The 14,982-nt window shown below is 41.4% G+C and overlaps 1 protein-coding gene across 1 annotated transcript in view; it reads right to left on the bottom strand.

Annotated features, from left to right (window-relative positions):
* Positions 1–8,249, bottom strand: part of NUP54 (nucleoporin 54) — a 32,316-nt gene extending 24,067 nt beyond the window's left edge. Inside the window, 3 exon segments of the mRNA XM_030313649.1 lie at positions 4,186–4,332; positions 4,424–4,507; positions 8,121–8,249. Of these exon segments, the coding sequence (XP_030169509.1) occupies positions 4,186–4,332; positions 4,424–4,507; positions 8,121–8,187 (298 nt within the window). The 5' untranslated portion in view covers positions 8,188–8,249.
* Positions 8,250–14,982: the final 6,733 nt, after the last annotated feature.

The raw sequence follows: 14,982 nt of genomic DNA, 5'->3' as shown, positions 1-14,982 counted from the left end.
AATAAACATAAAAACAAAATAGAAACTTTGTAGAATTACCAGGCAGTGCTGAGACCCCAACTTAGGTCAGCGATTAGGAATTTAGTGGTACCGGGGCGCCTGGGTGGCTCAGTCGGTTAAGTGTCCAACTTCAGCAGAGATCATGATCTCATGGTTCCCGAGTTCTAGTCCCACATTGGGCTGTATGCTGACAGCTCAGAGCCTGGAGCCTGCTTTGGGATTCTGTATCTCCTCTCTCTGCCCCTCTCCTGCTTGCGCTCTCTTTCTCTCAAAAATAAACAAACATTAAAAAAAAAAAATTAACGGGGAGCCTGGGCGGCTCAGTCGATTGAGCGTCCGACTTCAGCTCAGGTCACAAACTTGCGTTCATGGGTTCAAGTCCCACATCGGGCTCTGTGCTGACAGCTTATAGCCTAGAGCCTGCTTTGGATTCTGTGTCTCCCTCTTTCTCTGTCCCTTCCTTGCTCATGGTCTCTCTGTTTCTCAAAAAGTAAAATAACATGTTTAAAAAAAAAAAAAGAATTTAGGGGCGCCTGAGTGGCGCAGTCGGTTAAGCGTCCGACTTCAGCCAGGTCACGATCTCACGGTCAGTGAGTTCGAGCCCCGCGTCAGGCTCTGGGCTGATGGCTCAGAGCCTGGAGCCTGTTTCCGATTCTGTGTCTCCCTCTCTCTTTGCCCCTCCCCCGTTCATGCTCTGTCTCTCTCTGTCCCCAAAAAAATAAATAAACGTTGAAAAAAAAAAGAATTTAGAGATACTATTTATTCCTTTGTATTATGTGATTTTCTCAAGCAGTATCTAGACAGACAGTTGGGCTTACACCAGCTTGGATTTTTTTCCCACTCAGGCACATAATACAATGACGAAGAAGTTTAGCATACTGACAATCAGTGACTGAAATGGCAGGCTATGGAATCTAAGCTAATTAGAGAGCATAGACAAGAAGCTGATGGAAGAATAGAAAATGGTCTAAATGAAAATGTCACTGTCTAAAGGTCCTAATGAGGTCTAGGAATAGCTACACTGGAAGTAGTTAAAAAGGCAGGCTAAAAGAATAGGTTGTGGGATGTTCACATTAGTGATTCTGAACATTTTCAGATGTTGCCAAGGTCCAGGGTAAAAATTATGGTTTAAGTGAAATGAAGAAGTCTCTGGAATAAAAGTTAGATGGCATGGCTATCTCAGTATATAGCCATGTGATGTTTAAATAACCCAGACAGAAGTTGAAAAGAAAAGCAAAACTGAGAGCCAGTTGCCGAAGTTTTCATTGAATAAGAGGTACTGTCCAGGAAGTCAGCAGGTAACTGAAATTAAACACATCTCAGATGGAACAGCCAGACAGCAAGCACCTCATACAAGCGGGGGTTTGAAAAGTAAGGCAACAGCTCCATAATCTTCGCAGATAAAGCTCAAAACTCCTTACAGCAGGTCCCAAATTCATCATGCTATGCCATACACTGATGCTTCTGTCAGTTACCCCTCTACATGGAATACCCTTTCCTGACTTTATCCAACTAATTCTTTCAAGACTCAGCTCTTCCTCTGTATTCCATAGTACCTTATAGGGGTCTGTTTTAGTGCTTTCAAACATATGTGTATTTTTTATAACTTGGAGTTTATTACTCTAATTAAATGTTCGTTATTCTACCTCCCTGTAGACTATAAGCAGGGACTGTGGCTTTCAACCTTATATACCCGATGCCTGACATACAAACATACAGTCAGTAAGTGGCTGCTACATAACTGAATAAGCCCCTTTCATTATACAAATGAATAGCACCAAATTCAACTTCCCATTTTTCCTAACCAAAGCAAGTTTAACTACAGTAACGGATAGTTGGAGAGATATTATTTTAAAGAAAATTTCAAAAGAACTTCACTTTCCCTTTCTTCTTCCAAAGTACCTGGATTTCCAACAAACTTTCTATTTTTGCAGGAAGATAACAGAAAAGAGGAATGATTAGAATACTAGAAAGAATTCTGAGACTATTATTATCTTCGTCCTTTTGGCTACACAATTCCTTAAATTTATGTTTAATAACTACTAATCTTGAATAACTTTAGTAGGATGAATTTTAGCCAATCAATCAAGTTACCTAAGAAAAGTGAAGCAAAAGTGATTTAAGAGGTAGAAGACTGGAAAAGTGAAAAGAGCATTACGTAGGAAGTCAAAAAAACTCGCATTCATGTTTCTATACTACTTCCTGGGAGGTATATGGAAAAGTCACAATCCCTCTTCACCTATAAAATGGAAATACCACGAGTACCATTTCATAGGATTCTCATGAGAATTAAATAAATTAGCCCATACAAGAGAACCCTGGAACACACTGCCATACCAGATAGTAAGGAAGCTATCAAAAACCAAGTCTAGGGACGCGTGGGTGGCTCAGTTGGTTAAGCATCCGACTCTTGATTTTGGGTCGGGTCATGATCCATGGTTCATGGGTTCAAGCCCCGCATTGGGCTCTGTGCTGACAGTGGAGAGCCTGCTTGGGATTCTCACTGTCTCTCCCTCTCTCTGCCCCTCCTCACCATTCTCTCTCAAAATAAATAAATAAACTTTAAAAAACAAATAAATAAAAGACTAATTCTACGTTGTGTCAAAGGACTTGAGAGCCAGTCTGAAGAGGCTTGCATCTTTGGCCAAAGATGCAACATTTAAGCATCAATAAGGATAATAACTGCAACAGATTAAAAAATACAAATATCGGGGGTGCCTGGGTGGCGCAGTCGGTTAAGCGTCCGACTTCAGCCAGGTCACGATCTCGCGGTCCGTGAGTTCAAGCCCCTCGTCAGGCTCTGGGCTGATGGCTCAGAGCCTGGAGCCTGTTTCCGATTCTGTGTCTCCCTCTCTCTCTGCCCCTCCCCCATTCATGCTCTGTCTCTCTCTGTCCCCAAAATAAATAAACGTTGAAAAAAAAAAATACAAATATCGGTAGCTGAAATATTTAAGTTCCTAACATTATAAGAAAAATTAATTGGTTTCCTTTAGAGAATGATAGGGAACCAACTCTTTATTTTGAAAACTAATAATAAATATGGGAAAGGATGAACCAAATAGTGGATAAAGTTTCTTGTTATTAAAGTATTCCAACAAATACACGGAAAAGGAATCATAGGGTTGGAATAAATACCATTTTGCAACCCCTAATGAATTAACGGATGGCTGCTGCTTATACAATGAAAAAGAGAGACATTATATACCTCTTGATAAAGTATACAACACTACTGGAGTGCCTGGGTGGCTCAGTCGGTTTAAGCATCCAACTGTTGGTTTTTCTCAGGTCATGATCTCATGGTTGTGGGATCGAGCCCTACACACTGACAGTGTGGAGCCTGCTTGGGATTCTCTATCTCTCTCTGGCCATCACCTGCTCACTCTCTCTCTTGAAACAAATAAACATTAAAAAAAAGGAATACAACACTATCCATAAAGCAGTCTTGAAACCAAACAAAAAACAACTATCAACATACATAAGTGCCTATATCCAACCCAATTTACAAAAAACACAGAAAACAACGAAATATGTTAAACTATACCACAGGAATGCAATCCAGTAGAGTCCTGACTTGAAAAACTCTACAGGAAAAATGGTTTGATTTAACAAATAGGAAAAAGAAAAAAAAGGGGGGAGGGCTAACAGGGGAACTTACACAGATTTAAGACACATAAAACTAAACAATACTGTTTACACACTTACGTGACAAAACTGTAAAGAAAAGTAAAGAACAGATCACCATGAAAGACAGGACTATAGTTCCTCTGATTGGGAAATGACTGGGAGGGCAATGTAGAGGGCTTCTCAAGTGGTTGGCCAGGGGCCACCTCCTGACTTAGGTACTGGTTCCAAGGGTGTTCACCTTATTATATATACAATTCATTAAGCTGTACTTTTATGCAGATTTACTTTTGTGTTACTTTTAGCAACAAAAACGTACATAGACTGTTACTAAACACAGAAGTTTTATAATCCTCATCCTGCTAATCAGTCTTCTCCCCAGTTGCTATTATATATTGACATGAGAAGCAGCTTTTGGAATCTTATGGAACATACTGATAAATTTTCAAAAAAAAAAAAAAAGGTATCATTAAAGTGTTTTGAACAGTGCACTCGATGTCAGCTATATCTTACAGTTTTATATATAAAGTCATATAAAGTAAGATAAAGGCCCCTTATACTTACTAGTTTGCTGTTGCTGCTGCTGTGTATTAAATCCTCCAAATCCCAGTCCAGTTCCCAAACCAGTACCTAAACCAGTACTACTTCCAGTTGTTGTGCCAAAACCAGTACCAAATCCAAACCCTTTGTTCTGAGTACCACCGAAGAGTCCTTTAAAGGAACAATTAAAATTGCATAAGTTAACCAAAAAAACAAGCTCTAGCTCATTCATTTCTACAAATGGCGTACGATGTCCTCTTACCAGTAGTGCCTGTGTTAGCTGGAGCAGAAAAGCTGAATGCAGAACCAGCTGTTGTAGATGTTGTCCCAAATCCTCCAAACCCAACTAATTAAAAAAGGATAAATAAAACAGACAGAATCTTTTATATTACATACATTTATTTTTCAAATTATTTTATGTCGTTGCCACATATAGAGACAAAATCTATTGATCTAATTTTTCCTTCCTCTACTTTCAACTTCAATTTTTAAAAAACTATACTACTAATCAAGAAGTCAAATGTTGCAAGAAGTGACTAAGTATTTAAAACAGAAATAGCACAATGCAATACATACTCTTCAACATACCCTTAAGTCACAGCTGAGAAAACATGTTAAGCCTACTAGCATGCTTAACAAACTCTAAAATGACTATGTATATACTTTTAGAGCAGGAGTTGCAAATTCAAATGCCTGTAAGATTTAGGCTGATAACATTAATAAGTGAAATAGACCAGGTGTTTACTGACTGGTAGAACTGTTCAATGTGAACAGTTTTTAAAAATGGAAGCAGTTTCTAAATTCAAGCAGAATACTGCCACAGGAGAAAGGTAGTAATGTTGTTTATTCCCATTTCCCCCCCACCCCAAAACCCGAAGATCTAGATTTTCTCTGTGAAATTTACAGAATTTTAGACCCTAATTAACTAATTAATTTTTTAGAACGAATTCAAATATTTTTAAAGTAGCGTGCTAAACAAATCGTATTAGCAGACTGTGGTGCCAGTTTGAAACTTTGGCTTTGGTGAATTAACTTAGGTTCTATTTTAGCTTCCTTTCTACTTAGTCTTCATGAAAATTTACCAACTTTCCCAAGGAAACATACTGACCTCCCTACAACAAGAATGTGTTTCTTGAAGGAAGAGTGAAGGGGGAAAAACTAGGAAAGAGAGAACTAGCACAGCCCTCTGGACCAAGTTGGCAACTAACAGATCTACAAATTTCATTTTTAGATTTAAGTTTAGAGATGAAACTAATCTTAACCATATGTAACTTGACATATGGATGGAATGGAATACAGACGAGCTAAAATTGTTTTATGTTTTTTCCCTTATTGTCAGTCTTTCCCTGATTACCAAGGTGATACCAAAAAGACTTTTAAGAAAAATATTTGAACCATTAGTGATCTCGGAGTTATGCCACAGGTTTTCTGGAATTCTAATTTTTAATCTCATATATTTCTAGTATAAGAGACAGGGATTCATGTTATATAAAAGATACAAGGAAAAAACCCAACCCTTTTGATATCATATAATTTTAATTTGGAAAATTACTCACAAATAGACTGCATGTTGCAGCCATAACCAGGTAGGTTCTACTGTAGTATTGCAAACTATAAACATTTTGATAAAAATCACCTAAAGTACAGAACACTGTTCTCAATCTTTTTCATTATTCTTCACTTCCATAGAAAAACTATGATATATTCTGGATTGGCTACACAATAAAAATATTAGCATCTTATCATGTTTCATAATACCAAAAATGTTTATTCGTAATAGTGGATCTGCAAAGATACAAAATAAACAAGGGTTTCTATCCCTTTGCTGAAGATTCAGTTAATGAACATATATATAGTTAAAATACAGTTATATTATCACAACTCAACACTTAACAGTGGTAACTCCAAATGAACATGAAATCAAGCAAATACCAACAAGTTTATTTACTGTTGTTGAATTACAAGCTGGGTGGCTTTGTTCAGAAACACAAATTTCAAAATAATATTGCTGTTTTACCCAGTGCCAATTTTAAGCAAACAGGGAAAAGTAAACATACCAAATGGCAGTGATACATGATCATTTAATAATGGATTATTTTATCTTTGGAATTCAAGGTTTCAAGTATTCTTCAAAAGGTTTCAAACCAGATGCCAAGATGATTTTCGCACTGTGCTAACAAATACTGCACAAACACCAGACTTCCCAAGTAAATTTTAGAGAATAAATAATAATGTTTACCAAATGCATATAATTGGCACGGGCATAAGTGGCATAATGTAAGAGAATATGGACAAGAAATTCATATACGAGCAGCAGAGGAACAAGACTATTCTATAGGGTGACTGTATGTAAAGGACACATAGACCTATTTTAAATTTATATACACATATACACACATTATAGTTTGTGTTTTGCTAATTTCCAAGGAGCTTCAATCCACATAGACACTAAAATCTTCCTAATTATCTCTTTGAATGCAAATATGTCTAGCCTACCTACTTGAACTGAATGCTACTTGACAATAAATTGCTCTGATCATTTCTCAAAACATCCAGTAAAAAATTGGGGGCTCTTTCCATAACTACAAATCTTATAGAAATGTGTCCTAATCTGGAGTTGACCAAAGAAATACATTATTGTTGTTACACACCATAAAAAACAAGGCAAGTTACTGCTGTTCGTATAAGACTTGTTTCTCTTGGGAAACACAAGGACAATCAAATGAAATTCCAATGAAAGATGCAGGAAAAATGAAAAAAAAAAAAATGACTGCAGGAGTCCAAGAATCCCAGAAAAACGAGCCTGACTGCTGAGCTTTTATTTTGGAAGAGATACGTAATAATTTGGAAAACATAATCTACTCAAAATAATAATCCATTCGAAATTTTCATCACTTGGAAGGTATATTCTGTTTAATTAAATGCAAGCTTAAAAAAGGAACATTATAACTTGCAAGACTTCCTAAAACCGAATCTTTTAAGGCAGTCAAAACTGGATACAAATGTTTTTGATTCCACACTAGAAAGTGAATTTCCTTTCCTCATTAGGCAAGCCAGTGTTCTTTCCCAAACTAGGAACCACAAAATATTCTTGGACTCCGGCTCCCAACATTCGTTACACATACGACCCGCAGTATCTACCTGCACTTGCCAGACTGTTACCAAAATTGAACGGAGTCGCCGAGGTAGTAGAAACACCGAAATTGCCAATATTAAAGTTCACTGCAGGATTAGCAGTTAATCCGAAACCCCCAAAATTAAACCCACTGGCGGTGGAGTTGGCAGTCTCAAGCCCACCAAATCCTGATAGGCGTGTAGGCAAAGAAACAAAATTTTAAAATGGGAAAGAAGAAAAAGAAAAGAAAGCAAGAGGATTAGAAGAGTCAGCAGGTTTCACAGAAGTGAGCAAAGACAAACCTTGACTTAGCTCCAAACGAGTTAAGAAAGCGGAGGAGGTGGGGACAGGAGGAAGGAGCAGGAGCGTGAAGTCCCGCAGCAAGGACCAAAGGGGTCAGGACCAAAGGAGCCGCAGGGCACCGCCCCGGGGTCCCTAGCCCTATCCTCACCAAGCCCAGCAGCGGGAGCTAAGCAGGGATTCCCGCGGGTCCGGGAGGCTGAGGTGGGGAGGGCAGGGCGGGTCTCCGGCAATGGGAAAGAGGAGCCGCCCTCCAGTCTCTCCGAGTCCGACTCGCCGGCGGCGGGAAGCGAACCCTAGGAGGACAGGGCACTGCAGGGATCCACGCACGGCGTGGGAGCCACAGGCTGGGCCTCAAGTTCCGTAGCGGCCTCCTCAGGAGCCGCCTGGGCCCGCTCTGCCGCAGCCCGCCCTTTTCCCAGGCACCTAAAGTCTCCAAGTGGCCAAGAGACCCCAGGTTCGCCGGACTGGAGAGTCTCGGACCGAGGGGGCTGACCAGAGGCCTCCCTTTCTCCCCGGGAGAAGGTCTGGGAGGATCACTTACCCGCGGGGGCCGCGGTGGCTGCAGCGGTGCCAGAGGTGCCCGAGGGAGCCCCAAAGTTGAAGGCCATGTCGCGGGAGCAGGGGACCAAAGCACTGCTCCCGCGACACTAGGTGCTCTCGGCTTTTCGGTCCGGCGGGAAACTGCCCTCGGATAACGGAGTCCCGCCTCTTTTCTGGCCCAGCCAAAGAGACCGGAGCGCAGGCAAGGCGCAGGAGGCGGGGATTGGAGGGGGAACGCCCCCCGGCCCGCCAGCTTCCGGGGGCTTAGCGGCCTCACGTGGCGTGGAGCGTCACAACTGAGAGGAAATGCTGGCAAATTAGCGGCTGCTTGGCGCCTGAAAGCCCTTAAAGGCTTGGAGAAGGTGTGCGTTAACAAGCAGTTGGGTTCGTGAGTTCGGGCTCCGCATTGGGCTCTCTGATGGGTGCGCAGAGACCGCTTCGGGGCCTCTGTACTCCACTCTCTGCCCCTCCCCTTTTCACAGGCGCGCCGGGCACTGTCGCTCAAAAAAAAAAAAAAAAAAAAAAAAAAAAAAAAAAGATGTGCGTGGGGATGAATGCGACTGTGTAATGAGTACTGGATAGGTAGGCCAAATCCTCATCTCCGTAGTGTAGGGTCAATGCATAATGCTAAAACTCATGAAAATTACTGAAGCAGCTTGTTACCTAGTCATGGAGGTAAATTAAAAACAAAACAAAAAACCTAACAGAGGTGCCTTTGAGAATGATGTCTATTTCCTTTTTTTTTTTTTAATAAACCCGAGAGAATTATTTGATTCTGAAATTCATGTGCTTGTATACCTGTTAAAAGAAAAACAATAACAAGCCGTTGTGTCTATCAAAATTGGAAATCCTTGGACATAGCAATGCTACTTCTAAGAATTTATCTTATAAATGATTAGGCAAAGTTATGAAATACAAGGTATAACAAGTGATTGGAAACAAATGGGTTTGCTTAAATAGTTGCATTTATGAAAAGGAATGCTATTCAGACCTGAAATGGGAACAGTAAAGCTCTTTATGTACTGAAAAGATAGATCTAAAAGATAAATTACATGAAAAACAATTAGAACACTGTCTATGCTGTGCTACAATTTAGATGACAAAAAAGGGTTGGAATGTAGAAATACACATTTTTGTATAAAATATTCCTGGAAAGATATATATAAGCAAGTGAATAACATTATTTGCCTCTGGGAAGATGAACTGGGTGTCTGGGAGATGGGTGGAGGACTTATCCCATAAAGCCCTTTTTCGCTTGAGAATATAAATGTGTTACCTATTCAAAAAATTAAATCTTGGTATTAGTGGTAATCGCATGTGTTCCAGTGAGAGTGCTGATACAGGGAGGAGGACAGCAGGAAGGGAGATGGCAGCAGATGGACTTGACTGATGGGATGTGGAGGGAAGGGATAGGAGGAGTCTAGCAAGAGTCCCTGGTTTCTGACTTGTACAACTGGGTAGATTGTGATGGGAATTTGGAACGAAGACAAGAAAAAATGTATTCCTTTCTTAACTTTCCAGACTTGAGGTCAGTGGCTGAGGACATCCAGCACGTGTTTGGTGTGTGCAACTGAGGTTGAACAGAGACCTGTGTTTGGGTCGTGCCTGAAGTCAGGGAGTTGCTGGAATTGTCAGGAAGAGTATCAAGTGAGAAGACGTTGCAGCTGAGCACAGTATCAAGCACGGAGCAGGGGTGCCTGGGTGACTCAGTCGTTTCAGCGTATGACTCTTGATTGCAGCTCAGGTCATGATCTCATGGTCGTGAGATCCAGCCCCATGTACAGCGTGATGGCAGTGCAGAGCCTGCTTGGGATTCTCTCTCTCCCTCTCTCTCTGTCCCTCCCTTGCTTGTACTCTCTCTTCTTTCAAATAAATAAATAAACACAAAAGAAAGAAAAGAAAAGAAAAGAGAAAAGAAAAGAAAAAGAAAAAAAGAAAGCAAACAGCCTTCAAGGGAGCCTGAGAGAGCTTGGCCAGAGAGCTAGGAGAAACCAGCAGAGTGAAATCACAGAAATAACGGATGGAAGGGGAGAAGGATCAGGGATGGAAAACAATGGGTGAGTATTTCTTCCATAAGAAGCCTTCCCTGACCACCCTTTCTAAACTAGCACATTCAACTCCTGTCACTATGGCTACTTAAATATTCTTAGTAATTACCACCACCTATTTATTGATTCCCCTATTTAATATAAGCTAAATGAGGGCAGGGAACTTTTTTTTTTTTTTTTACTGGTTGTATCCCGAATGCTAGCAGAATGCCTCCCCCCATCCCCACAGACCTTAGTCAATACTGTAGAATGGATGAATGAGTTCCTTGACATGTCCCTGTTCCTTGCCTTTCCCATATTCTCCAAGTCCTACATATTTTATCTTTAAACATTTCTAAAATACTTTGTCTCCGCTGCCATCTCCCTGATTCAAATTACCATGATCTGGGGCGCCTGGGTGGTGCAGTCGGTTAAGCGTCCGACTTCAGCCAGGTCACGATCTCGTGGTCCGTGGGTTCGAGCCCCGCGTCGGGTTCTGGGCTGATGGCTCAGAGCCTGGAGCCTGTTTCCGATTCCGTGTCTCCCTCTCTCTCTCTGCCCCTCCCCCGTTCATGCTCTGCCTCTCTCTGTCCCAAAAATAAATAAATGTTGAAAAAAAATAATAATAAAAAAAAAAAATTACCATGATCTTTTGCCTAGGCCAGGGATTAGCAAATGATGGCCAAATTGTGCACTGTCAACTTTTTTGTGTAAATACAGTTTTGGAGGGGGGTGTTGTTTTTTAGAGAGAGAGCACACAAAGGGGGGAGATTGACCGGGGGGAGAGAGAGAGGGGGATAATCCCAAGCAGGCTTCATGCTCAGCATGGACTCTGACACAGGGCTCGATCTCATGACCCTGGAATCATGAACTGAGCCAAAATCAAGAGTTGGACACTAAACCAGCTGAGCCACCCAAGTCGCCCCATAAATAGAGTTTTACTGGAACACAGACACGTCCATTTGTTTACATGTTGTCTATGACTGCTTTTATGATACAAGAGCAGAATTGAGTGGTTGGGACAAGAGAGGCTTGCAAAGCCAAAACTATTTTTCATCTGGCCCTTTACAGAAAAGGTTTGCCAACCCCTACCTAGACACTGCAGTGGCCCCTGCAGTACAGCGAGCAGGGCTATTATACTATGACCTTATTCTGGGTTGCCTGGTGAACAGGCTGGCGTGGCTACGACTTCCCCCTTCTCCTGGGGAAAGGGACTGCTCCCAAACTCGAGTCCCATGGAAACAGTGTCTTCTTTACCCTAGCAGTGGAGATGGTGACATTACATGGGCAGCTGACATTCCCAGACAATTTCTACAAAGCATTCACCCCAAATCCAAACTGTCTGTTGCTCAGTGGCTTGTACATTCCTCCATTGACAAGACTGCTTCTTCACGCTTGCCCCATAAAAAGAGGGACTAGAAGGCAGATATGTGCTCCGTACTGAGACCAAACGGTACTCTGGCCCTTGGCTTGCCTCTCCGTGGGATGACAGGAGGATTGAGGGGTTTTGCCTTTTTTCTTGCTGTCCTGGCCCTATACATTTTTATTTTCCCCAATAAAGCCCATTATTTAGCCCCTGCTATGCAGCTTTGTGGAATTCACCCTGGAGGCTGGTGCACAACACCCAGACAATATCCATCCTGCATACCAATGGAGACCCCAAAGGGACCCACCTGATACAGCAACTGCCTAACTGACCTCCCTGCATCCACATAGACTCTTCCAATTTATTCACCCTGCAGCTAGAATAGGTCTTTCTAAACAAAACTGCCATGTCTCCCATGTCTCCCCCACCCCCTCAATCCAATTTATAATACTTCAGTGGCTTCCTGTGGGTCTTAAAATAAACCAAAATTTTTTACATGGCTTAATAAGATCCAAGTTGATCTGGCCCCTGCCTTTCTCTCCAACCTTATCTCCTACTGTTCTTCCTTCTCTGAGCTCCAAGCAAACATCTTCTTAGTCATTTGTAAACATGTTCCTTCCTGCTGCTGGGCATGACCTCCTTCTTCTATCTGAAACGCCTAAATGCTTCCTTTGCCTAATTAACACCTATTCGTCAGTCTCAGTCAGATGTTACTTCCTTAGGGAAACCTTCCTGTGACTCTAAGCCGTGTTCTAGAGCATCATGAAACTTAGTTGAAATTTTACACTTATAATTATTTGGTTGCTTCTCCCCCCCCACTAGACTCTAAGATCCAGATATCTCTTTGTGATTACCAATAGCCTAGTTTATAGTGCCCGGCATAAAGTGGCTGCCCAATAAAAAATACATTTATTTTATTTTATTATTTTATTTTATTTTATTTTTTTCATTTTATTTTCTATTCTATTCTAGTTTAGAGAGAGAGCATGAATGGCAGAGAGGGGCAGAGAGAGAGAGAGAGAGAGAGAGAGAATTTCAAGCAGGCTTTCTGCTGAGCAGAGCAGGACCAATCCCACGATCCTGGGATCATGACCTGAGCCGAAATCAAGAGTTGGATACAACCAACTGAGCCACCTAGGTGCCCTGAATGCATTATTTTAAAGTATAATGTATAAAGAAGCCAGGCCCTAAAGACCACACACCGTATGATTTTTTTTTTCCAAATAGTTATTTCTTTTGAGAGAGAGTGCACACGTGCGTGAGTGGGGGAGGGGTAGAGAGGGAGAGAGAAAATCCCAAGCAGGCTCCACAAAATCCCAGCACAAAGCTCAACTTGGGGCTCAGTCATCATGACTCGAGCTGACTCTTGATTAGAGTCAGACATTTAACTGATTGAGCCACCCAGGCACCCCACTTTAACTTCTATGAGAAGCCCAGAAAAGGCAGATCTATAGGGACAGAATGTAGGTTAGCAGTTGCTTAGGGCTGCAGGTGGGAACAGAGGGATTTTAGTGAGGTAGTCATGTTCTAAAACTACATGACTCAGTAAATTTACTAAAAATCATTGTGTTTTACATTTAAAATTTTATGGCATGAAAATTATACCTCCATAAAGGTTAAAAAATAAATATATTAGTTGAATAAATGAAAGACTATAGTTATTATTGGAAATGGGGCCTTCATCTTGTGATAAATGTGTATCCATGTTTCTTGTGTTCTCTACCACACGTTATTAATTATTGTTCATGGGTGTGTATATGTTTTAATACCTGGTAACACATGTCACCCTTATTAGCATTCTTTTAAATATATTTTCTGAATCTCTCTTACTCCTTGATTTGAAATAATTAGGCTTGGTATGTTGCAGAGTTCCAGATGTCTCTATATACCTTTGAGCAAGCAGAAATAGATACACAGAACTCCCCTTATGACATAAGCCAGCAAAAATCAGATTTGGGATTCCTTTTTTTTTTTTAAAACTTAAATCCAAGTTAATTAACATGTAGTGTAATAATGTTTTCAGGAATAGAATTTAGTGATTCATCACTTACATATAACACCCAGTGCTCATCCAAACAAGTGTCCTCCTTAATGCCCATCACCCATTTAGCCCATCCCTCCACCCATCTCCCCTCCAGCAACCCTCAGTTTGTTCTCTGTATTTGAGAGACATGGTTTGTCTCCATCTCTGTTTTTATCTTATTTTTGCTTCCCTTTCCTTATGTTCATTGTTTCTTAAATTCCACATATGAGCGAAATCATATATTTATCTCTCTGACTTATTTTGCTTAACATAACACACTCTAATCCCATCCACGTTGTTGCAAATGGCAAGATTTCATTCTTTTTGATTGCCAAGTAACACTCCATTGCATATATATATCACATCTTCTTTATCCATTCATCAGTTGACGGACATTTGGGATCTTTCCATAATTTGGCTATTGTTGATAGCGCTGCTATAAACATTGGGGTGCATTTGCCCCTTAAAATCAGCACTCCTGTATCCTTTTGATAAATACCTAGTAGTGCAATTGCTGGGTGGTAGGGTAGTTCTATTTTTAATTTTTTGAGGAAACTCCATACTGTTTTAGATTTGGGATTCCTTGAAAGCATATATGCTAGTGATCAAGTGTCCTCAATACATAATGACATTTGTAACACTGAGCTAGATATGTGATGGCTGAAATGGATTTGCTCTGATTTCAGAAATAAGACGCAATATTACTGGGATGGGAAAGGTTTTAAAGGTAGTCTAAATTTGGGGGCTAATCATTTTAGGACAAATGTCTATAGAAACAAAGGTCCAGGACCCCTCCCATAGCTCTCTGACCCTGCTGGGCCCTTCTGGATGGACTTGTATGCCTTCAGTTTGTGTTTACCTGGAAGCGGGCCTGAATAAGAAGAATGTTAGCACAGGTGGGTTACTTGGGAAAAAGTAGCAGTGAGGGGATGGGAGGAGTGACACAGGGAAGGAAGAAACAATAATGGGAAGGAGTTCCTACTGTGGGCAATCCTAGTTGAGGAACTACCTAGAATGAGTCTGAGAACTGTCCCTCTGAGGACTGGAGCATTTATCAGCTGACTCCTACCTTTAGTTGAGGATCAATACCTGGACCTATTAACCCCCCAGTGCTCCTGAGGGGCTTCCAGGACTCTGGAGAAAGCCCTGGGGCAGAGGAGCACATTGTGGGACTCCCTTCAAGTGCGACTTGTCAGGCTGCCTAGAACTGTCCACCACAACGGAATGGACATCATAAGTGGCCCAAGAGGTGAGACTCAGGCCTGCATTTGTCAAGAGGGAAAAAAGCATCTTTCAAATGAAACTCCAGGGGCACATGAGTGGCTCAGTCAACTGAGTGTCTGACTCTTGATTCTGACTCAGGTCACAATCCCAAGGTCATGGGATGGAGCCCTGAATCAGGCTCCACGCTAAGAGTGGAGCCTGCTTGGGATTCTCTCTCTCCCTC

The sequence above is a fragment of the Lynx canadensis genome, chromosome B1 (genome assembly GCF_007474595.2).
Source record: "Lynx canadensis isolate LIC74 chromosome B1, mLynCan4.pri.v2, whole genome shotgun sequence".
Classification (NCBI taxonomy): Eukaryota; Metazoa; Chordata; class Mammalia; order Carnivora; family Felidae; genus Lynx; species Lynx canadensis.
Note: the sequence above shows the minus strand (reverse complement) of the source record. Positions and strands in the feature narration are given on the sequence as shown.